At 40.3% G+C, this 25,566-nt stretch overlaps 1 protein-coding gene across 1 annotated transcript in view; it reads right to left on the reverse strand.

Annotated features, from left to right (window-relative positions):
* lamb1b (laminin, beta 1b) overlaps positions 1-21,933 on the reverse strand; it is a 42,686-nt gene extending 20,753 nt beyond the window's left edge. Inside the window, exons 1-18 of the mRNA XM_053650871.1 lie at positions 21,812-21,933; positions 18,463-18,638; positions 15,303-15,435; positions 11,797-11,870; positions 11,398-11,586; positions 10,562-10,625; positions 9,617-9,819; positions 9,317-9,437; positions 8,912-9,100; positions 7,278-7,454; positions 6,995-7,107; positions 6,814-6,893; positions 6,542-6,677; positions 3,888-4,046; positions 3,341-3,462; positions 2,625-2,745; positions 896-1,091; positions 448-591 (exon numbers count right to left, since the gene is read on the reverse strand). Of these exons, the coding sequence (XP_053506846.1) occupies positions 448-591; positions 896-1,091; positions 2,625-2,745; positions 3,341-3,462; positions 3,888-4,046; positions 6,542-6,677; positions 6,814-6,893; positions 6,995-7,107; positions 7,278-7,454; positions 8,912-9,100; positions 9,317-9,437; positions 9,617-9,819; positions 10,562-10,625; positions 11,398-11,586; positions 11,797-11,870; positions 15,303-15,435; positions 18,463-18,638; positions 21,812-21,842 (2,428 nt within the window). The 5' untranslated portion in view covers positions 21,843-21,933. The remainder of the gene's footprint in view (positions 1-447; positions 592-895; positions 1,092-2,624; positions 2,746-3,340; positions 3,463-3,887; positions 4,047-6,541; positions 6,678-6,813; positions 6,894-6,994; positions 7,108-7,277; positions 7,455-8,911; positions 9,101-9,316; positions 9,438-9,616; positions 9,820-10,561; positions 10,626-11,397; positions 11,587-11,796; positions 11,871-15,302; positions 15,436-18,462; positions 18,639-21,811) is intronic.
* Positions 21,934-25,566: the final 3,633 nt, after the last annotated feature.

Genomic DNA, 25,566 nt, shown 5'->3' on the forward strand with positions numbered 1-25,566 from the left:
TTCTTAGGTAAAGGAACAGATTTGGAAGATTCACGGGCATGTGGTGAACTGGGATGTTTGGATGCTCTCACCCATGCCTGCCCCCAAAAAGGAGGCCACTATTGGGGAATGCAATAAGTGCCTGTTGGAAATTGTTACCACTTACATGTGGATAACTGTAGGCTCAGACACAAGGTGTCATGAAGAGCCTGTTTCAAGCTCTTACTCATTTTCTGTCATGGCTTAAACTCATTCTGACAGCCTTAGTATAAACGATAGTTAGTAACGGTTGTAGTAAGTTCAGCACACAGTACACAAACTGTCCAGAGTAACAGGATGTTTCAGACAAGTCTTTCATCAGCTGTGCAATCAGTTTATTAGGTGTGGATTATTTTATTAATTATTACAGATGAAATCATTAATGGCCTGGCTCATTAGTGTTCGTGTGAGGTATGTGTATTAACTTACGCCTGCAGCCGGAGGGTCTGAGCTGGAGGGTGCCTGGGGCACAGCTGTCACACGTCCTGCCCACCACATTTGGCCGGCACGGGCACTGTCCACCATTAACATCACAAATCATACTGAGAGAGCCCAGTGGGTCACACTTACATTCTGCATGTGTGTGTGCGCATGTAAGAGAGACAAACACATACAGAAGCTTTGTCATTATAGTTCCTTTGTTGGATTGCTTTTTGGATTGTTTTATATAATGTATATGTATTACACATCCTGTGACTGTTACCCAAGTATAATCCATATTATAACCATTACAAAAAGTTATTGGGACCATTTCTATTAGATACACAATTTTCCAGTTCCCTGGTGCCCTTCACATAAATTAGCAATTTGTGCTCACTTGTTATTAAGGGTGCCAATAATTCTGCAGTCAAGTGTGTGTGTGTGTGTGTGTTCAGACCCATAGCTCCCTGGTGCAGCAGGGCTGATGCGCTGAAGATGTATTCTCTGCAGATGTCGGTCATGGGAATTTTCTGCACACTCTTACTGTTCTCGAGACAGCGGTATTTCTGAAACATTTCCCACGCTGCCTCCCTGTCAGCTGCTCCTGAGAACAGGTCCAGGTCCAGATCTCGCACCACAGGCAACAGCACAATCTAGAAAGAAGTCAGAAGGCAAAGCTCAGACTGCTAGAGTAACAGTAACGAGAAAATTTATATCTAAGGGTTCCAATAATTGCGACCCATGTGCTTTAGTTAAAAAACATTGTTTAAACGGGTCTTATCGACACTGATTCACAGATCTGTCATCCCCATTTCAATCCTGAACTCTGGTTACTGTCTGTATGGATTTGTATGGTCTCCCTGTGGCCATGTGAGTCATTCGGGTTCTATGGTTTCCTCCCACCTCTCAAAAACATGCCAGTAGGTGGACTGGTGATTCTAATTTCTTAGCATAAATTTACTAAACTAATTAGATAGATAGATAGAGAGAGAGAGAGAGAGAGAGAGAAGTAGATCTAATGAGAATAATTAAATAGTTTCAGAAAGGGTGCCAATAATTTTGCAGGGCACTATCCCAATGTCTTAATTACCAGGTTAAGAAACAAACCACTATTTTAAGTTCTAGTTTTTCAGTGCCTGCGTCTGAAATCGTGTACTGTGACAGCATGTACTCCATTCGATGCAGTTCGTACTAATCAGTATATGTGTGTAAATACAATCCTGGATATACTACATCAGCCATGTTGGCATTGTCATGTGACCTTCGACGTCATCATAAACACAAAAGTCTTAGAGACCACCAGATTAAAAGCAACCGCACTAACGGCAAAACGCACACTAGGAAAGTGAACTGAATTAGTAATGTAAAGTGGGCGGGGTTAACAGGCTGAGGTAAATTCGTTGCCATTAGCTTGGCCGGTTAAGGCATGATGGAGATCACAAAAAAGCTTTCAAACACTATGACAACCGTTTTCTTGTTTAAACCTTCAACAAGTTAACAATTTATTCGGGTATTGTTAAACAAGTCCTGTTTAACCAAGGTTTAATACTTAAAAAGAGCCGACGCGGTCTTCCGCACCAGTCCCATTGCATTATGGGAATGTTTGCCCCGTGTAGTGTCCGTCGGTTGCACGCTCCAAAATCTCACAGGAAGCAGTACACCATCTGGGTATTTCTCGCCTACTGTTTCTCGCCTACTGAGATTTCGGACATACTACCCCTCTGGCATACCGCTTCTTCTGTGTAGTACGCTAGTGTGCGATTTCGGACGCAGCCAATGTCTCACTGTCGAACTTTTGTTGTAACTGTTGTTTGTAGTCATGTGTGCCACAGTATCGCTTTTAGTCTGTATGTTTTAAAAATATATATATATATATTTTGCCTCGTATCCACAGTTCATGTTTATGGTTCTTGTTTTCACGTTTTTGGTTGTTCGTTTTCACTTTACTCTGACCATAACAATACCAGTCTTGCGATATCATATAATAATTGATTATTTGCACAGTAGTCTGGTGTTGTGAAAGGCACACTAAGATTAATAGGCTCATACACCTTAGACTGAGAATACTGGGTCATTAATGCGCACACTGTGGTGGTTTAGTCAAGAAAATGTATGAAGACTAGGATGATTTATGTGATTTTCAGATTTACTTTGAGTTCTGATGTATGACAGAGAGGGTTACTCACAGAGTCGATCAGTATGTGCGGCTGGTGATGGAGATCGTTTGAGGAAAAAAGCGCTAGGATCATTTTCACTGTGTATTTCTGGCCCTTTTCCAAACACAGTGGCCTGGGCAGTACCACATACCTGACAAAACACACACACACACAAGTTTAAAGCCCACTGGTGCACCTAGCCATACACACAGTCAATGAATTCTTTATTAATTCATTTATTTTAGTTTTTATATTAGATTTAATATGGCTTCAAATTGATTAACGTGTAAGTTGTGGAGAAACGATTGTTTGAACTCTTTCAGATCATCATTAACGTTCTATATGCAGACTATAGAACCAACCCGTGGCTTTGTTCAGAAACAGACAGACACATTTCCTAAACTAATATAAGATGAATGGGTGTTAAACAGATCCAGGATGTGACCACAGCAAAATTGGCTCAGCAGTTAATCGTCACAGTTCTGCAAATAATACTCAACAAGAGAAAACTGCACAGGCGAAGGTTAGGTAAAACGCAGGAATTAATTCTACTTCGTAAAAAACAATCTCACGTCAGTTTCCTTAAATGATCCGACTCAAGTGTTAATGCAACTGTTAATGGACAGTAGCTCTATAATACAAAGCTTCTTCTCTCAGTACAACCATACAATAGTATCTATACGTTATATAACATCAAACATAACCGTATTACACATCATGCTTCTTAACACACATACACACACTACCTGGAGCTTGGAGGAAGTGATGTGGTCTGTTGGTCAGCGTAAGGAGCTGAACAGTGTGCAGATGGGGAAGGTTGATCAGTACGTATTACATTTATCCTCACCTCCTCCCACACATCTGGCAACTACACACACACACACACACATCAACACCCTTAGGAACAGATGCGCACAAATCAATAGATTAATTCAATTCATGCACATTTTTTTCTGTATTTTTTAAGTGTGTGTGTGCTGGGCTGCAGCTAAGACGAAGACACTGGGGGTGACGTCTCCTTTGTCACATATTTCTTCACCTCAGTTATTTGTGATGTTTATAATGGAACCCAAAAATGTAATACATAATGTAATCACACTGATCTAAATTATTTAATTATTTAGCACGGATGTTATCCATACTGGTAAAAAAAAAAAAATGGTAGTGGCTTAATTTTACAGAACTCTTCTCCGATATCAAAAGCAGATACAGCTGGTTTACTGTGTGTGTGTGTGTGTGTGTGTGTGTGTGTGTGTGTGTGTGTGTGTGTGTGTGTGTGTGTGTGTGTGTTACCTGAGGTTCATAGCGGATCAACAAGTCATATTCCATAGACTGTGGGATGTTGTCAATGGTAAACGCCAATGTTTCTCTTTCAGGTACGCTGGCGAACCCAATACCAGTCCAGGTCGGGGGCCGATCTGCAGGCAGAGGCCTCGCCACCACAGTTACTGCCTGGATACAGTTATTACACAATAAGCACATATAGCTCACATCTGCATGCCTAATAAGCTGTTCTCTCAATCAGCCACAGGATAACTGTGTGAAATACTTTTTTTTTTTTTTTTTAAATAGTAGTAGATAAGATTTTTACGTGTCATTTGTTTTTATTAGAGCGCTCCTGAATTCCTGATTCAGATCGGTTTGACAAATTTTCTATAACAGCAGTCCCGACGGTAGCGCTAGCTGCAAAGAAAATCACAACTTTATATGAATCCGGTCGTTCTGATACGTTATTGCTTCTCTCTTTCACAGGGACTTGTATGGCGGTGTAGATTTTGAGAAGACTTAAGATCGTGTGCTGCATTAATCTGGATCGTTCTAAACACAATCATCGCTGACATCTGGGGAATCAGCTGTTGTTAAAAGCAAGAAACCTCGAAGGGGAAAGTGACAGAGCCTGTGATAAAATGAGAATAAATATCGGCGTGGCTTTTGAGAGGAGGTGAAAACTCTGAGATCTGAAGGGATTGAAGACTGATGCAGAGATGGCTTATTTTTTGCTGAACAGGTAAGACATTTCAGTGGCTCAGTAGGTAGCTAGCTAACACTAGTGCACTTGTTCACTTGATTCAGCTAGGTATCGCGTTTCCTATGTTGTTTTTTAAAATTTATTATTTTATACTCTAAGAAAACTTGGGATAAATTTGCACCTTTAATATCTGTATACCATGTTGATATTTCTGTAAAGCTGCTTTGAGACAATGTCTATTGTAAAAAGCGCTATACAAATAAAATAAATAAATAATAAAATAATAAATAAAACCGTGTTCGCCGCTAACTCCGTTGTCAAGTATTGGAGCTAATACACAACCCATATGTACAGAGTGCTGCAGGAATGAATCCTAACACCCGGAAATGACTTTTAGCACTTCATGGTCCTGAAGTCGATGGGTTTTTGTTTATTCTGAAACAAGGCCTGTAGTTAACACAAGCTCGAGACATTTTTACGTGTTATTCTATGACATAAAATACATCAGTAATACCCCACTCGTGATTTTTAAAGCTTTTACATGTCTTGAAAAAGACGGTTGCTAACAAGTGACTACAGAGTTTGTCGGCGACATTAAACGTCATCACGCCGAACAGGAAATCTCATCTTCTACATCCTCGTTGTGTTTATATTCGTGCTCTTACAACTCAACCTTTCCATCTTGTAGATTTATCAGTTTATAGTATTTTCCACTTGTAGAGTTTTTCTAAATAAAGATTGAAAGAGTTGTCGGAAGCGTAGTGGTGGTGACGCTGAAGTCATGCGATCATGGTGTAGTTCGTTTATAGCCTTTACTTCTGCCGATTGTATTTAGGCTTCAAAATTTATAAACGCTGTGTTCGCTTGTGAAGATTATCTTGATGAACAAAACATACACGAAATCAAAAACTTTCATTGGTCGCAGAACTTATTTTCTTTTAAATCCTGGTGGATTTTTGTCAAGGGAATCAGGGTGGTGCTAAGGTCTGGGCTGGCCTAAAAAAACCCCTCATATTCATCCATGCCGAGGAGCAGTGCCAAAGCACAACCCGCGTTTTAAATAAATAAATAAATAAATAAATAAATAACTCCTCAAGTAACTTGCAATTTTATGTTTCCAACAGAGATGGCGATAGAGAGGCAAAAGATCCGTACTGCAGCTTTAAGGGTGTTTCTTGTTCAGTCTACCCTGCTTGAATAAAACCACAGAAACCCTCATAGAATTTGTAATGGTTTTTGTTGCCTTATATTGGTGGCATTTTATTTCTAGTGGATACCATTAAGGACCAGTAATGGTTTAAATGGTTAGCTGATGGTTTGTAATGGTACAGTATTTGTACTGGAAACCATTAGAATTTCTGACACAGCCACCCAGCCAAGGTTTAATGGCTAGAGCTGCTAATCTCTGTTATTAGCAGATGATATTGTTCCTTCAAGTCTGAGACTATGACTTCTCTTGTACCAATAGCATACACATTCCTGTTCCACAGTCACTTCCTGTTTATGGACTATAAAAAGACTCACTCATGCACTGACTTACTGTAAGGTCTTGCCAGTACATTCATTGAGTAAGCTCTGAGTCGTTGTTTATGACCCTTGCACCATTTGTTACTTCCATGCTGGATTTGCCGTTTTGTTCATTGTTTGGATCCAAACTGTTGGGACTTACTGCCAGTTTTACGATACTGTTTTGTTAGTAAACCTCCAGCACATTGAGGCTAAACCTTCTCCCGAGTCTGTCTCCAGCTCCAGTACCAGATGTACGTAATTTGAGCTTTGGAACATTAAACACTGTTAAGCTCCTGAACTACGATATCTTCTGCTGATTTTTTTCTCATTGCTTTGTATCTTCTCGGGAAGATTGTCAATATATGGTTAGTCTCTGAGGTTTTATGTCAGCACCGGTGCATTTTATGGATTTTAGGAGATTCTTTATAGAAAATGTGATACTCAAACTCCCATGGGAGGTGGGACTAACCGGATCGAATGCAGCTTCCTCTGCCTCGTAAGTGTAGTGGTCAAGGGCAGCGAAATAATAACCAGGCTTCATGCTGTCACAACGTCTGCCAGATATGTGCTCTCTACACACACACTGCCCTGTCTGTGGAGAACAACTACAGAGAGAGAGAGATGGCAATTGGCAATGCTATTAGTGTTGACAGATTAAGACAATATTGTATGAGACTGAGGGGGAAATGCAGTAAATTCATCTGTTGTTCTCATCGTGTATGGAAGGCTGTTTGCTCGTACTCGTTGTTCAGAGCTCCTCCAACATCGCAGTCACATGGCTGACAACCATCCTTATCTGTGCTCAGGCCCCAGTGCTGAGGCTGAGACACAAAGACACTCATTTAGACATAAGCACACGTACACTGATTTAGATATTCACACAAACACACACACACACACACACACACAAACATTCTCTCACCTGACACTGGTCACAGTTTCGCCCGGTGACAAGGCGTTTGCAATAACACATTCCTGTAGCCGTGTCACAGGGACTTCCTCCAGGAAGTGTGCCCAGAGGATTACAGCTGCATGCTGGATTTACACACACACACACACACACACACACACACACACACACACACACACACACACACACAGAAATAAACAGGAAGTATTCCACAGTTTGTTATAACACAAAGATGAAAACCAGCTGTGTGTGTGTGTACATATGTGAAAGAGTGTATGGGTGTGTGTTTCCTCACGGAGGCAGCCTAGCAGGTCTTGGCCAAGTCCGTAGTGTCCTTGTTTGCAGTGATCACAGCGTTCTCCCTCCACATTCTGCTTACAGCGACACTGACCAGCGATAAGTCCCCTCATTACGTCTGTCACGCTGTCACACACACCACCGTTCAGTGAGCCCCGTAAGTCACAGTCGCACGCTGCAAACACACAATTATACAAACGATCTTCAGGGATCAGTGGATTACGTGAGCAGTATCATAACAATCATAACAATGGCTGCGTTTACATTGTGGTCCTTGATACACACTTCTGATTGTTTGACTCTAGAAGTGTTTATCTGTGTTTATATGTGTATATCTGCTTCCTGTTTTTGCATCATTTCTCTTCCAAAATACACTACATTTGAAAACTTTACTGTCTACCACTAGTTGAACAACGCCCCCACTGTAGAAGAGATCATTTTCGTAGAGTTTCTTCCAAATATGTTCAAAATTCGTCAAAACATTGTGCAACCAAGCAACGCATTACATTGGTCAACATCCATCTCCTGAGCAATGTGCTCGAAGCTGAAAGGCCAGTTGTGGAATGGATTCAACATCTTCGATGACGTGTTATAATTTTTTGTGCGACAATGTGCATACGCAACGGTCCCGAGCATGCTGAGCTAACGTTGTAGTGGCTTGTGATGGCTATCACATTCTGAAGCATTTATTAAGAATCAGCCTGTCATCATACTGTATAGCAATGATGGTAACTTCTGAATTAACCGAAAAATCGGCCGGGAGTGTTTTGATTTCGACCAGATATCAGATACCTCATTTGAATGTGGCTTCGGGAGGCTCCACCAAAGGGGTGTGGTCTCACTATCTCCCGTAGGAACACTATTCACAAAACCTTTCATGACATTCTTGTACATACTTCACTCAGTGTATTTCAGTACATATTGGTATTTCTGCTCCTGTTTCTTTTTCTGTGAAACCATGCACATGATTCAGTAATGCCAGAAGAGTATAGAAAAGAAGTTCACGCAGGCATCCAGACACGGGTAGGCAGTAGACAGACAAACAGTAAAGTGAGTTGTCACTTTACTGTGAGTTTCAACCCATAGTTTGGTGCATATGCATATTTCTATGCATAGAATGTGATTTTATATTACAAGTATTCCTACTCCTCACCATGTATATGCAGAAATTCATAATTCCAGCTAAACTGATTATGAGGAGCTCTCATGCCACTTATCAATCATGTCTGTGAAATTACTGATTTCTTATGCACAAACTTTCTTAAAACTTGTTCTAGGCATAGCCTTTCTCTCTCTAAGCTTAGTGCAAAATCTCTGGGTCTCTTCAATACACTATTAAATAAGTATTCATTAATCCTGTGATTTATCATTTAGCTCTCTCTTTAATTCTGCTGCAACAATCTGGACATGCTTTAATTAGGGGGAAAAAAAAAGCAGCTTTACCCAAAATTAGTACTAAAGGGGGAGAAATTTGGAAAATGATTACCCAATTATTTATACTATTTACTGTATATGGAGATCAAGCAGAGATTAATGGTTCCAGCTTCATTAAATACATAATTTGAGCATATAAATTCAGAAACATCATCCAGACAGTAAAACCACAGTATGTTAGTACACTATCATACTAACGTTCACAGATGCGAGGATCTCTTATGTCCCTGTTAGGATGCTGGTAGTAGAAGGGCTTGCAACCCTCACAGTGCTGCCCCTGTGTGTTGTGTTGACAATCATCACACACTCCTCCGCTCATGTTCCCCGACAACACGTACATCGCCATGTCGAAGTGGCACGCATACGAGTGCTGGTTACACTCACATCCTGACACACACACACACACATATGCAGATGCATGTCAGTAACAAAAATTCAGACAGACAAAAAGTGTGTATGTGTATATATATATGTGTGTGTGTATATGTGTGTATATGTGTGTATATGTGTGTGTATGTGTGTGTATGTATGTGTGTGTATGTGTGTGTATGTGTGTGTGTGTGTGTGTGTGTGTGTGTATATATGTGTGTGTATGTGACTCACTCTTGCACGCGTTGGTGTTTCGGCCCTCTGCAGGTCTCCACGGTGCGTCTTGATAAAAGTCTCGACACTTCTCACAGTTTAAGCCAGCCGTGTGATGATTACACACACAATGACCATAGACCTATGTAATCATGAGCACATGCACACGCACACACACATACATATATATATATATATATATATATATATATATATATATATATATATATATATATAAAAAATATTATACACACACACACACACACTGTGAATGTGACTTTCACTGCTGTCTGTGCTGAAGGTTGGATGACTCCACCTTACCATGCCTTCAGGCCCCGTCTCACTGTCGTCCGCCGGCGCACACTCGGAGGCGTGGCCGTAACAGAAGCAGTTGCCACGGACAACCATATCATAGAGAGCATAGTAGTACTTCTGCTTCACTTCATCTTGGCCATCCAGCAGGTCATCGCCGAGGGTGTGTAACTTCATCATCCGCACTCGCAGGTTAGTTATTTTCAAGAGGTCTACGCAGATGCAAAAACACACGCTGTACATAAATCCATTAACAGTGGTTGTGTTCACACTGAGTCCTTCCAATAGGAATCACATTCACGTGAATATGAGGAGCAGCATTTGGTGTCAAGGTTGCCAAAACAATGAGTAACTAATAGCGATGTAGCTAATGGTAGCTCAGTGTATTAGCTGACATTTTTGATTGTGTGTACATGGTCCTAAATGATGTCAGTCTAGAGGATGGAAGGCTTTTTTTTTCTGTTTCTCTTTTTCATCAAAAGCTGTACTGTTTGTCATATTAACTTAAAATCACAAAAATAAAAACCAGGCTGGAGAGGGGACAACTGTTATAACGTAAGTGATTACAGGAACCAATTTGTTTTGTGGTTGTTCTTTAATAAATCTTTAATAAAATGTAATCAGAGGACTAAGATTACAACACTTCAGGACATGCGGTTCTTGTGGAAACTTCTGAGTATTAACAGCCACATCACACCACCTCACCATTGATTATTTTCCTATAACAGCATACACCATCTTGTTTTATTCCTTACATTCAATTTAATCTTGATTTAGGTGTATACATAAACATTTTCATTCAGATTATTAACAGATAGATATATAAACATATAGCCAGTGACAAAATATCCAGCCTTTTATACAGATTTGAGGAAAATATTCTTCCTATTCACATGCCTTAAGGTTCAAGTTGTGATCTCTCTGTACAAAGGGCCTGGTCTTTTCATTACTTACTCTGGATTCGCTGGCTGTAGGGATCAGGGATCTTAAACACAGGATCAAGCGCTCGGAAAATCACCTAAACACACACACACACACAAACACAAAGATTGAAACAGACTTCCAGAGAGACAATGAGATGCTACAGAATGAAATATAATCCTTTTCTTAGTTCACCAAAATGTCCATCCAAACCATACATTTTCCATACTGCTTACAGGGTCGCAGGGAGCCTGGAGCCTATCCCAGGGGACTCGGGGCACAAGACGGGGGACACCATGGACGAGGTGCAAACCCATTGACGGGCATGATTGCACACACAGTCACATACTACGCACAATTTGGACATGCCAATCAGCCTACAACGCAAGTCTTTGGACTGGGGGAGGAAACCGGAGTACCCTTAGGAAACCCCTGAAGTGCGGGGAGAACAGGCAAACTCCAGGCATACAGGACAGAGGTGGGATTCAATCCCCCAACCCTGGAGATGTGAGGCAAACATGCTAACAACAAGTCACTGTGCGCAACTCAGCAAAATGTATTAACTAAATAAATTCACTGTCCTGCAAACCTAACATAGCTTTTGTTGTTGCCCCAATGACTCGACATCTCGTAAGTTAAAGTTCCCGTTCATTTAATCCAAAATAATTTAACTTAATCTTGTTTTCACATGCCTTACTTTCATGTCTATGCAGCATTATTTTGCCAGATGCTGCAGCAGTACTATGGATATACAGTGCCCTCCACTAATATTGGCGCCCTTGGTAAATATGAGGCTGTGAAAATTTGTCTTTATTGTTTAACCTTTTGATTTTTTGTTAAAAAAAAGTGTCTGTGTGCGTTATGCAGACCTCTCCCTCTGTTGAAGGCTCAATGGTAGAGTACCGGGAGTCACAGATGACATCATCAACACTCTTGACTGGACCCTGGGAGATGTCTGGAAAAGAAGCGGAGCAGTTGAAAGCAAAGTAACGGTACACCTGCCAGCTCTGCCCAAAATCTGATGAACGCTCAATCACCATCGCCGCAGGACGAAACGTCTGTATGCCGAGCACATCACACGCACACACACACACACACACACACACACACACACACACACACACACACACACAAAATGCACAAAGTTTACACAAAACTGACACTGACTCGAAAAATGAAACTCACTTACATGTATATTCTACATTCCTCAGAAGCAGGAGATTCCTGCTTCCTGTGTCATGTATATAGACATAGTATGTGTGTGTTACCTTAAAGGTCATGATGATATGTGTGAAGTGGAACTCAGCTTCTAAGTCCAGTTGAATGGTCACAGTTTCTACTCCTGTGACAGAAACAAAGAGTTGAGTGTATGTCAGATAGATGTTCCAATTTCTCATCTAACTGAACTCTTTTCACTACTTAGCAAAGAACATCCAATGACCCAGGACATTTGTTTATGTTTTATAGAAATGTAATAGTAATGTTTTTTTAAAAAAAAAAACAACAACATTGTATCTCATCCTCATTATTAGCAATGTAATCAATATTAATGGAAGAACCAAAAGCCTTTTTGTAACTGGGGATCCTCCTAATAGCAGGTGTGTGTACAGGGAGTGTTAGTAAGACATGGAGGAAATGGGACAGCTGATAACACTGATAATCACCTTTTTTCAGACACTAGTCAACTTAAACCAACCTTGGAGTTGCGACACTACATAGTTTCACCCGAGATGCAGATGAGGTCAGAGGAGATTTTTCCCAGTCATGTGTAATGTAATTTTATGCATATAAACTTGACTTATGTAATATTCAATAATAATTTAAACTGTCACATTATTATTATTATTATTATTATTATTATTATTATTATTATTGCATTAGCTTTCATTCAGGACAGTGTATGTCCATAATCTAAAGAGTACATGGGTGATATAGCCACAAAGTGTGGGAGTAAAAATCTCATTGGATTAAAAAAATGTATGCGATAATATACAGTGGCAATGCACTTGGTGTAAAATAATCCATCCATCCATTTTCTATGCTGCTTATCCTTCAGAGTCACAGGGAACCTGAAGCCTATCCCAGGGAGCATCAGGCACAAGGCGGGGTACACCCTGGACGGGGTGCCATTCCATCGCAGGGCACACTCACATACACATACACATTCACACACCCAATTAGACATGCAAATCAGCCTACCACGTATGTCTTTGGACTGGGGGAGTAATCAGAGGAAACCACCGCAGCACAGGGAGAGCATGCAAACTCCGCACACACGTTGCCGTGGGAATTGAACCCCCAACCCTGGAGGTGTGAGGCTAACGTGCTAACCACTAAGCCACCGTGCGCCCATAATAAGCTTTATGCTCATGAAAATATTATGTGGCATGCAATACATGAACCTGACTAAACTGACAAACTCAAGCATTGGCTAGTAGTTATATATGTGACACAGGTTTCAGTGCTCTTGTGTGCGTCAAATTAACGAGCTAATCTAGTCTGGAGATGAAATGTGTGCTTCCATCTACATCTCTGGATAAGCTGCAATGTAACTCACAAGCACAGTACTCTCATTAGGCACCCCATACCCTCTGCCCAAACTCCTTATGCCTTGTGAGTAGCCTTTTAAGGAAAGTTGAGTGTCTATGTTTCAGCAGTGGGTGAAGCTCATTTCCAGTCCAGAAAGATGTAACCAGAAGCTTAAAACAAACATCAAGATCCCCCCACATAAAATTGCAGATTTTCCAAGGTAAAGGCAAAAATCTCCTTCAATTTTTGTAAGTGTGACTTGAGGTGTGTGTGTGTGTGTGTGTGTGTGTACACACACACACACACACATACATACATACATACATACATATACATATATATATATATATATATATATATATATATATATATATATATAATATAATCTATCTATCTATCTCCATCCTGGTTTATCTAATAGCATATATACTCACTGGCCACTTAGGAACGCCCCTGTTCATTCATACAATTATCCAATCAATCATGTGGCAGCATAAAGCCATGCAGATGAAGAGTTTCAGTTAATGTTCACATCAGAGATCAAAATGGAAAAAATGTGATTCCAGTGGTATGGTGGTTGGTGCCATGTGGGCTGGTTTGAGTATTTCAGAAACTGCGGATTTCCTGGGATTTTCACACACAAGAGTTTGAGTTTTTGAAGAGAAAATCAAAAAACACCAAGTGAGCAGTGGTTTTGCAGGCAAAAATGCCTTGTTGAGGAGAGATGGTCAGAGGAGAATGGCCAGATGGTTCAAGTTGACAGTAAGGCTAGAGTAACTCAAATAACCACGCTTTACAACTGTGGTGAGCAGTAAAGCATCTCAGAACGCACAACAAGAGAACGTCAAACCTCGAGCTGGATGAGCTACAACAGAAGAAGACTACATTGGGTTCCTCTCCTGTCAGCCAAGAGCACGAACATGAGGTTACAGTGGGCTGAGGCTCCCCCAAAATGGACAGTTGAAGGAAGGCAAAAGACGAGGTATCTATCCAGTTTTGGTTAGTTATAGTAATTTTAGTAATGATCTGCATTTAGTGAGAATTTACAGTGGGTCATTTACAGTGGTGCTTGAAAGTTTGTGAACACTTTAGAACTTTCTATATATCTGCATAAATATTACCTTAAACACCATAAAATTTTCACACAAATCCTAAAAGCAGACAAAGAGAACATCTGTCCACAGAGGACATCTGTCCATAAACTGAATCTCAAGAGAAAGTGGGTCATGCAGCAAGACAATGACCCTAAACACACAAGTCGTTCTACCAAAGAACGGTTAAAGAAGAATAAAGTTAATGTTCTGGAAAGGACAAGTCAAAGTCCTGACCTTAATCCAATAGAAATGTTGTGGAAGGACCTGAAGCAAGCAGTTCATGTGAGGAAACCCACCAACATCCTAGAGTTGAAGCTGTTCTGTACTGAGGAATGGACTAAAATTCCTCCAAGCTGGTGTGCAGGACTGATCAACAGTTACCAGAAGCGTTTAGCTACAGTTATTGCTGCACAAGGGGGTCACACCAGATACTGAAAGCAAAGGTTCACATACTTTTGCCACTCACAGATATGTAATATTGAATCATTTTCCTCAATAAATAAATGACCAACTGTAATATTTGTATCTCATTTGTTTAATTGGGTTCTCTTTATCTAACTTTTAGGACTTGTGTGAAAATTTGATGATGTTTTAGGTCATATTTATGCAGATATATAGAAAATTCTAAAGGGTTCACAAACTTTCAAGCACCACTGTAAGCATGAGGGTTATAATGAACTTTTCCTATGAGTCATGAGAAGTGAATTCTCTCTAGAAGCCAAAACTACAATTCCAACAATTCCACACCCAGGACACACTAATAAATCATGAATTAGTGATGGAACAAAACTGCCCATGAATCCCATCATTCAGTGCTGTGGAAAGTAATCACTAGAGACTCAGTGGGAAATAGTGGGAAATGTTCCCACACCCAGCTGCACCACTCATTCTTTTTCTTTTTCATTCCCACCCTTTCCTCTGTTCTTCATCTTGGCTGAACTCTTTTGCTCTGGTTTCCCTGGTCAGGGGTCCCACCCCAAGAGATACTGGGTGATTCTACAGGAAGTAGGACAGGATCGAAAAGCCTCGGCACTGAGCTAGGAATTCTAACTGGTGTGTGGTTTTATGATATTCACTTCACATTGAACGCTTAGTCATGTGTTTATTTATCTTCACCTGAACCTCATACAGTACGCAGACAGGACACTCACCATTTTCAGACTGCCACCATGTTACAAGACGGTTGGGAGTAAAGGTTGTGACCACGTTGTCGATGGTGTGGCTATTGGGGTGTGTGACCTTGTTGTAGAGTCCCCGAGAGTCACACTCAAAACACTTCTCAGCCTGAAGATGGATCGAGAAAAGCATTTAGGAATCAGGGTAGAAAAATCTTTACACCAGATGTTTTGGTCTTGCACCTGTTACTCATACACATATATTGCATACCACACTTGCGAATGTGGATCAGACGAGTCCACATCCAGTGTGTAGTGAGTAGAATAATAATAATATAACCAGATAAAAATATAAAAATGTATAACCTGTTTAAGAATAGTTAAAATAATATAAAAGTAATGTAAACGTAACATGCCAGTGACATTAAAGCAAAAAATAAATGCTAGTTAAATGCCAAGTTGAAAAAAATATACTGTATGTTTTTAGCTGCTTCATTCATCTGTGATAAATGGATCATGATGAGTGTTTATTGGTAATGTGTTCAAGATATTTGGTGCATAAAAATAGTTAGAAGTGAAATTCATAAGAATTTTTGTCCACAAAAAAACCCCAACTGGTGGCACAACATTTTATGTGTAAAATATAAACTTAAATGGTTTAAAGGTTATGAAAGTCAATAATATTTGCTTGGGCATGCGTTGTATAACATTGCTTTAAGAATTATTACCTAGGCTGGCCAATTATCTTTTGGCTATGTTCACTTTCTAGATTCGAAGAAAATGATTACAGCAAATAAAGGAAAAATCAGATGTTGATTCTTTCACTTATCTTAAAGATACAGTTTTTAATGTTTAAAGGTATTTCTACACATTTACTGCACATTCTAATCTTGTTTCTGTGGCAGCCTGGGAAAACTCTTAGGATGTCGCTGTGTGTGAATTCTGACAAAGAAATATTCAGGTTTTGGCCAAAATGTTTCTTCTGCCTATAACATGATCTGACACTTCAAATTTAAGAAACCATAAATATAACTTCACCGAAACAGTGTGGACGTGGTTTTTACTTAGGCTACTTCTTAAACTTCCCTAGGCTAACATCCTACCAGTTAAACAAACCCGGTTGTAAACACAGTCAGTCTGCCTAAAGATGTCTAAAACCTTGCTAGCTAAGTGTGATTTCCTCACATAGTGAATGAATGGCATGCTTTGGTCAGGTGCTGTAGCAATACAGACAAAAGCCTAATCAATTTAGTCTGTAATCAGATAGCAGCTCTCTGATGTGAAAAAAAATTGCATCATGCTCCTGTGCCACAGTCTGAACGGAGTCTTCAAATGCAGGTTTTTTGTTGTTTTTTTTGGGCGGGGGGTGATTGACTGTGATGACGTCACATGACATGTCTTGGACCAAATCTGTGGAAAATCTGAGGTAATTAGGAAAATTGCAAGCTCCTGAGATTATTGTGGAGTTTGCTTGATTTTGCGTTAATGTCTGTGATCGCAAAATCGCAAAATCCTGGCGGGACTGATTTATTTCCTTTCCAGTGTGATTTCAAGAAAGTATTATTTAAACCTAATACATTTTCCCAATAGGCCTAAATTGCTGTCCAGAATTTGTTACTTCCTGCACACTTAGGCCTAGCTAAAGCAAAATATGACATTAGATGCTGTATTCTATAGGGTTTTCAAAAAATCTGTGCAGAATGTATTTTTTTCTATGATTCTTCTAGCAACAAATCACATTGCAAAGTAAAGGGATGCCCTAAAAATATAAAATAAATAAAACTTTCTGGTTAAATGCAGTGTTTGGTTGTAGTTATATCCTAGGCTGTCATACGTAAAGAACATATGTTTATTTAATTCTAACTGGTTTCCAATAAAAGAGGAACAGACAAACAGGAACACAAAAATATGGCTTTTGCTCAACGAACCAAAAAAGCATGAAAAATTATTTTTCATCATTTCTAATCCCTGACCACTATATCCAGTGGAAAAGGTCAAAATTTCAGCATGTGAAGAATTTTCCCAACCTAGAACACCCGTTTTCAAAGATATCTATGACTTGCAATATCACTATGCAATGACCTCACTAATCTCTGCATTTCAGGCTTACCCTTTTATAATTTTCAAGCATCAAAATTAGCTTCGCCCACAGCTCAAACCTCTTTTACTTAAAAGGCAACTTAAAAGGAATACATATATATAAATGGGGTGGAATTAGTTGTACGAGAGAAAAAGGTTTATATAGCACGTATGTTTAATATGTTTATTCACACAAACTATGTATGAACGCCTATGTGTGCATATGTCTACATACCTACATTGCGAAATACAAGACTCGACGCCCACTTCTAATTCGCTCTGAATACACAGAATGTTCTCAGTGTGGACTACAGTGGCGCGTCAAAAAGCTCGGAAAGACGCCTGAGGGCGGTTGGGACATTCTAACAGAAATGAATCATCCTCTGCACATCACAAACTCGACAAACGAAGCAACTGTTGTCCAGACAGTAGATTTTTCTTTTTTCTTTTTATACAGTGGACAGACATAGTGATGTCTAATTACTCACGCAGACAGAATAGAGACAGAAACAACGACAACAAAAAAGCTGTATGTATAACATAGAGGGGAAATCAGAGACATATTGCTGACATTAGATAAGTTCAATTAATTACATAAATAGCAGATTTCTAGTCTTTATTTTATTATGGCATGTATTTATCCCTCTGCTTTGGGGCATGCGTGTGATTGCTGCTCTCAGGATTTCAGAACAGTGATCTAATTCACACATTTAGCAAAGGGACTTACAAGCAGAATCCAAGCTAAGCAGAATGGTTCAGCAAAAACTTTCCTCCTTAGCCTAAATGTAATCAACCAGCTGTGTTGTTCAGGGTCCAAAGTTTGCTTATTTGGCTTTATTATTTGGTAGCTAACAAGTACTTTATTTCACCCCAAATCATTTTTTCCCCCCCTTTTGGATTAGGTCTATCAAGTCAGGTTTATCTTGTTTTGACCTGGAAAGTCTTGGTAACAGGTATTTCAAAACTGATATCTTCGTAATGGACATCTTACTACATCAAGCTTTACATAGTGGTTTAATTAGATTAATCTATTATGGATTGTTTTTTAAATTTTATTATTTGTGTAATAAATATGAAGGCATAATGCTGATCTTAGAAGAGTGTTCAGTTTTGTTACCCCTAGGTTGCTGACGATGCAGAAGGGTTCGGGAGAGTGGAGTCCACAGGTGGACGAGGCTGTAAGACGATGAGCTCTGCCGATCAACAGGTCACCTGTGGCAGGGTAACAGCTTCCCTCTGAACACATATTGTTAGCTTCAGGAAGAAGCTGTGCCGGGACAGCTAAACCCAAAGCTACAGGAGAACAATAAGAAAGTGTTCATTCATATGCGCTTTATGAACATCCCATTCCAGATTTATTTGCCATTTTGCTGCTATAAGACTGTGGGCATTTGTGATCATTCAGTTACAAGAGCATTAGTGAGGTCAGGTACTGATATTGGGTGAGGAGGTCTGGGGTTCAGTCTGCATTACAGTTCATCCCAAGGGTGTTTAGTGGGATTGAGGTCAGGGCTCTGGTTCCTCTACACCAACCTTAACACACCATGTCTTAATGGAGTTCGCTTTTGGGCACTTAGTTCTAGTGCAGGGAATACAATTATGTGCTTCCTACTTTGTGGCAACAGTTTTGGGAAGTAGCATATATGGGTGTGATGATCAGGTGTCCAAAAACTTTTGGCAATATTGTGCAGTAAATGGAGCTGAAGCTGTTAGCCCCCAATGCTACCTAATAGGTCATCATGATCACACTGATGATCGCAATTGATTTAATTGTTCGGCTTCATCAAGTCAAGTATGTATTACTGCATGTAAAGGGACCAGAAGTAGTACAGTTTGTCATCAGAGTGTTTATACAGCAAACCTCAGACTGTCCAGCTTGACCATAGTCTATCTATGAGCATTGTCCCCTCGGAAACATAAACACTACCGGTCAAAAGTTTTTGAATACCTTGGAAGATTGTAGTTTTGTAGTAGATTGAACCCACAGGTGTTCATATTTACGAGTGTATTGGAACAAAACAGGCTCTGCAAAGGATGGAATCAATTAGAGTAATTCTAGCCAGTTGTGGGCATCTGTGTGCTCACGTATATGCAGAAGACGGAAGTTAGATTTAAGCACTAGTAGCTTTTTAAGATTCATCCTCGGATTATAAGACTCTAGATTAATACTTTATTTAAAGACATTGCACATGAAGTGTTAAACCTATAGATAAAACACTTGATTGTTGCTTGTCGTCACTGATGAAAAAACCCCAACAGAAACCCTAATAGAATTTGTAATGGTTTTAATGGTTATACTGGGAATTGTATTGGTTTTAATTGAAACTGTAATGGTCCCTGTGGGTCTCTACTGGTAATCTGTTGCCTTCTATGGGTGGCATGTTATGTCTAGTGGATACCATTAAAAACCGGGTCCAGTTAAGGGTTACTCGACTCCCCCGGTTCAGAGGTGTGCTCACCACAGGAGTCAGCACAGAGCAGAGCCTGACGTTAGCACAAGAAGTAAGATCCCTCTTGGACAAAGGGGTCATAGAGCATGTACCCCGTTCCCTGAGGGAGGGAGAATTTTTCATCACATCTATATGCTTTTCCCCCGATTGCTCTGCTCCCACAAGTTCTAGCGAGAGTTCACCTAGACCGTCTACGTCTGCTGCTAGTGGCACCTTATTGGCAAACTCAAATATGGTTCTCAGAGGTAATATCCCTGCCAGACGGCAGTCCTTGGGAGATTCCCATCTGCAGGGATCTACTGTCTCAAGCCGGAGGGCTGATTTATCACCCCCGGCTGGAACTATGGTAACTGTGGGTCTGGTCTCTGAGGGGCACCAGCTCATAGATTCTTGTCCCACAACTGAGGTTGTAGAGACCATGTTGAACCCTAGAGCACCATCCATGAGGAAATTGTATGCGCTCAAGTGGCGGCTTTTTGTCTCGTGGTGTGAGGAATGTCAGCTAGACGCAGTGAACTGTGCAATAGCTACAGTCCTGGAGTTCTTACAAGGACCTTTCTCAGTGGGGTTGGCTCCTTCTAAAATCTGGGTCTACATGGCCGCCATTTCGGCCAGCCATGCCCCTATTGACAGAGCGTCTGTGGGGCAACATCCTCTAACTTCAAGGTTTATGCATGGTGTCAGGTGGCTGAGGCCCATCTCCAGACCACACATACCTTCCTGGGACCTTTCTGTGGTCCTGAAAGATCTGATGGGTGCCCCATTTGAGCATTTAGAGTCAGCCTCTGAGAAGCTTCTGACTCTAAAGGTAGCTCTAAAGGCCAGTGGTGTAAGTCGGAGCAACTGCTGGTCTGCTTTGGCGGTGACAGGAAAAGTGATGCTGTGTTGAAGCAGTGCATCTCTAATTGGATAGTGGAAACAATCTCTATCACTTAGGAGGTGCTCGAGTGTCTTGCAGTGACCCTCAGACTTGGATCTTTTTGTACAGGCCATACCCTCGGTATGACGGAGTGGGTATTCTCGTTCCCACACCGTTAAGCTAATGCAACGTGGCATTCCTTTAGAAAGGTAACATCTGGGTGTAACCCTGTTCCCTGAGAATAGAATAAGGCTGACGGCACAGTTCACAGGTGCTGTGTATGTATGTGTATGTATGTGTGTGTGTGTGTGTGTGTATGTAATATATAGGCATGATGTTACTCAAGCGTCAGATGCCGGTTGCGTGCAAGGGTGCTTCCCACAGCGTTGAGCTAATGCAATGTCTCATTCCCTTCTCAGGCAACAGGGTTACCCCAGACAGTTTTACAGTATAGTGTCCCAGTCACTATCCTGGGGCATTAGGACCTACCCACAGGGTAAACACCCCCTGCTGGCTCACTAATACCACTTCCAGCAGCAACCTTAATTTTCCCCAGGAGGTCTCCCATACAGGTTCTGGCCAGGCTCAACCCTGCTTAGCTTCAGTGGGAAACCAGGGCGATATGGCTCTAACATCACTAGAGAGTGAACAGGATCTAGGGTTCTTATTTTCTTTCAAATTTAGGTGCAGCTTGATTTAGACTGCAGATTGTAAATCCAACCTTTGCAAATATACGCTTCTATATAGCCTATAAACGATAATAGCAATTAAATATCAGCATATTCATAGGCCTACATACAGGTACCTAAAGAAAGGTGTCCTGTTTGACCACAAAGTTTGGAATGCAACGTAAACGTTTTGGTTCTTAATAGTTAAAAAAATATATATGTACATTAAAATAATTATTCTTCACTGAAAAACATAAATGTATACTTCATGAAATGCATAAAACGAAGCTAATGAACTAATTATTGGCTGTTTATGTTTTGTTCTCAAATTCGTATGGAGGATATTTAATCACACACACACACACACAGATGCCATCAGTTAAAGATGGGAAAAGTTACCATCTCTGCGCAGTCCGTTATCAGATTATTTAATTACTTTCATCGCATAACTAAACCTTCGTTTAGAGACAGAAAGTTATTAAAACTTACCCCAAATCAATGCACACTGTAAAGTCCACATTGTTGCATTCAGCTTGATTAGTGTTTATTGTGAAAGCTCGTGCTGCATAACTCAGTGCGGATGCGCTCACAGTCAAACCGCTGTGCGTGAGAATCAGCGCGAGGAAAACGCTCCCGGGAGGAGAAGGGTTGCCAGATCTATTCAAATATAGTGCGTGGAGTTTTTCCATCTCAATCAGCTGTTTAAACTTCCTTTACATTAATAATAATAATTTTTAAAAAACCTCGCAAATGGTCATATGTGCATAAATTAGATAGGGATGATCCAGGGATGCAAACATACTCTATGTACTATGGACGTAAACAAATATTTCTGATGAATAGCAAATGAAGATTGCATGAGGATTAGAATTACACGCAGGGACTCCAGTGTCCTCAGTTTATTCATGATTTCAGGTTAGACTCCTGTATGTGTTCAACTTCTGTGCAAATTCTCCCATCTATAAATTATTTAGTGTGGATATCAATCGTGTTCAAAAGAAAATAAACTGCCTGCAAAAATGTTTAGGATAAATAATTGGGTTATTTTTGTGGATTTATTATTATTATTATTATTATTATTATTATTATTATTATTATTATTATTATTATTATGCAATTATTCAGTAAATATTTGCAGTAAAAACTCTGTAAATATTGCTGTGAATGGATAGTTTAAATAATAATGGATTACCTATTACAACAGCTCTGTGAAATGACAGTGTGTTTCATCATTGGCCAATAAAAGGATCATCAGGCAGGCAATAGAAAGTTTAGCTGGATAACTCAGAATCTAGTCCCTGGCCCCACTTACCACAATTAACAAACTGGTGAGAAAACATTGGTCAAACTTCTATAGTTTAATCATTTTCATTATTTGAGGGGGGGACCTTTTGGGTTTCTTCAGTTCATTATTAGCTACCATTATCTAATGATATCAAATCCATAACACTAGCATACTTCATAAAAAGTAGTTTTTGTAGTATTGTTAAGTAGTATTGTTATGTTAGCTATGCCTTTTTTTTTTGTAACACACTAGTTTACAAACTGTAGTTGCTTAGTTATATACTTTTTGTGACAGATGGGGACTCTACTCAGGCCATAGACAGATGTGGTTGCTACATGTCATTTTCTATGGATGCAAATGAGTATTTCCCCACCCCTGCTTACCACCCCTATAATGAATTACCTGGCCACCCCATTGTAAAACGTCTGGTTAAGCCTGCAAAACTGGTTAAGAAGCAGTTTCCTGCGACACAAAGAAGATGAGTCTACTTCAATCTGGCAACACAAGAGGCAAAACCCACGCCCAACATACATTACTACAACATGTCGGAGGAATAGAAGCACACTGCCAAACCCAGGGAGTTGCCTGACACTATCAGCTACAATTGAACTGTTTCACTGCTGAACCTGAAGGAATTACTTTAAGAAATTATTTCAGAATCTGGAGATTGTTTTTAGTGTTTGCTTTATACAGTACAACATAAAAAAAAAAAAACTGTCCATCAGGTTTTTCTGCTTAATGTTTATTTATCTTATTGACAAACAAAATCAGGGTCAGTTGTTAGTCATCCTCATGTCAACTACAGTTGTAGCACTTTGTGTTGCTGTAACTTATGTTATCGTAACTAAATTGAAATTTGTTTGTGCCATCTTTTTTTTTTCTGATCTCTTACTAGTCTGATATTCCCATATCCTTCAGAAATATAGGGGACCTTTTCTGTGTGATACTATGTGTGCAGCTGATAATTATGGATTCCATTTGTATCTTTATATCTTTATATATACAGTACTGTGCAAAAGTTTTAGGCACATGCAAAGGGAAAATGCTAAAACTATTGTCAGGATTTTGCCGAAAGAGTACTGCCTGATCTGACATGCCGTTCTTACTGAAATTCGAATGACCCCATCTAAAACCACAGGCCTTTCACCCTTTGAGGTGTTAGTTATTCGGTCGACCTTTCCCCACGGCTTGGAAAATGTCTACTAACCTTTCTCAGTCCGTAGGTGGTGTCGATATTCATCTAGACGACTATGTATGTAAATGGCTTGATGTGTTGTATATGTGCTAAATTAAAATGACCTTTGCCCCACAGTAAATCATATTTTTTAATTCCAGGTGAACAGGTGTTCTGACCTCAGAAGGACCGATATGAGACATGCAAGTTGGTTAAAAGCTGTTAACAAACGAGCTCTGTCCATTCTATTTTTCCTCCACCTATTTTCTATGACAGGTTGCCCATTCAAGAACGTACCTGTACCTTGACAAGGTCTGAGCATCGGTGAATGTGTCTACAAAGGAAGGAAGTCCTGTCCTGCTGGCTGACCCAACTCCACGCCTCCAGAGAGACTGACCAGAGCTGGGGACCGAGAGAGACAGAAGTTCCTTGTCCCATGACCCCTGACTTGGGTACCTAGGGGTGTTCCAGCCCAGGAATGAAGGGTGAGGCGTTACCGCCTCAATGGGGGGTTGTGGTCACCTTGAGCAGTGAGAGAATGGCTGAAGCAACTGACTACGAGGACATGAGACCCCCGACCTGTGAGGCAGGGGACACTTGAAGGTCCTGTACGAAGCTGTTAAAGGGGGGTCTGCCTCCAAGAGACATTACCGCAGAACTCTCAATTCAATGGCAGGCCAGGATGAGAAGACGATGTGATGAGCCATGCCCTGAGTGTAAGTGCTAGCCTAACCTCTCCCCAAGGGTGGCCCAAGGGTACGTAAAGTGCCTGGGCCGAAGACAGCCAGCATACAGAGAGATACTGCCAACAGAGACTGTCAATTTGGGTTGTTATAAAATGTTTGTGATATGACATTTGATGTGCGACAAAGTGTGACGCAATCAGGCACGAGAAAAGTATAATGGTGCTATCGAGCACATGGTGCTGGCAGGGTGGGAATTTTTCCTCCTTAGAGGTTTTTTCGCCCACCCCTGAGTGCGAGGTTTGGTTTTTGGGGAGAAGCAACACACTGCACAGTCCCGACAAAGACAAAACTGAGGGCTGATAGGCCCAGTTGAGAAAGATAGGGACGTGTAGATCCAATCAAGTAGTTACTCGTAGCAGCCACTTATACTAACGACAGTAGTAGTAATAATCACTATTTAGGGCGTATACAGTTAATCAATGTGCAATCAAAGGAATCCGGGTTCAAAACAATATATACGTGTAGTTTGTGAGGCTTTATAGCCTCAGAGGGGAAATGTTGTATATAAAATATACATGAAATAAACACGAGGGAGACCTAGTATGAGTAATATGTAATCTTATTGAGAATTCACTGGGCTGGTGGACTGTATGAACAGATGTTCACCTAAGACACAAAAACACACACACACACACACACACACAGAGGCCTGGTGTGTATGCAGAAAACAGAAATTAATCTGTTTCATATTCTGAAACATATTCTGTTTCATGAAAAACTCTTATAGGGTAATGTACATGCAAGCAGTACAAACAAAAAAAGAAATGTAGAACAAACATAAAATTTACTCATAATGTTGAGATGGTGTGTTTGAAAGTGTCCGTTCTTGACAAAAATCCAGTCACAGTGACATAGACAAGGTCAGGTTATTGTTAGAGTGAAACAAAACAAAATATATTTTTATAAGCTGCACCTGCAAGATAAGGGTTAACATACATAATGGTGTTCTGGGACAGCTAACTCTAAACATATTGGTGTCTGGGTCATCCTGACCCTAAGAAAACCGTATAAATAGAAGAGCTTCAGCTCTGGTTTTTGA

This window comes from Ictalurus furcatus, chromosome 19 (genome assembly GCF_023375685.1).
Source record: "Ictalurus furcatus strain D&B chromosome 19, Billie_1.0, whole genome shotgun sequence".
In the NCBI taxonomy this organism is placed as follows: domain Eukaryota; kingdom Metazoa; phylum Chordata; class Actinopteri; order Siluriformes; family Ictaluridae; genus Ictalurus; species Ictalurus furcatus.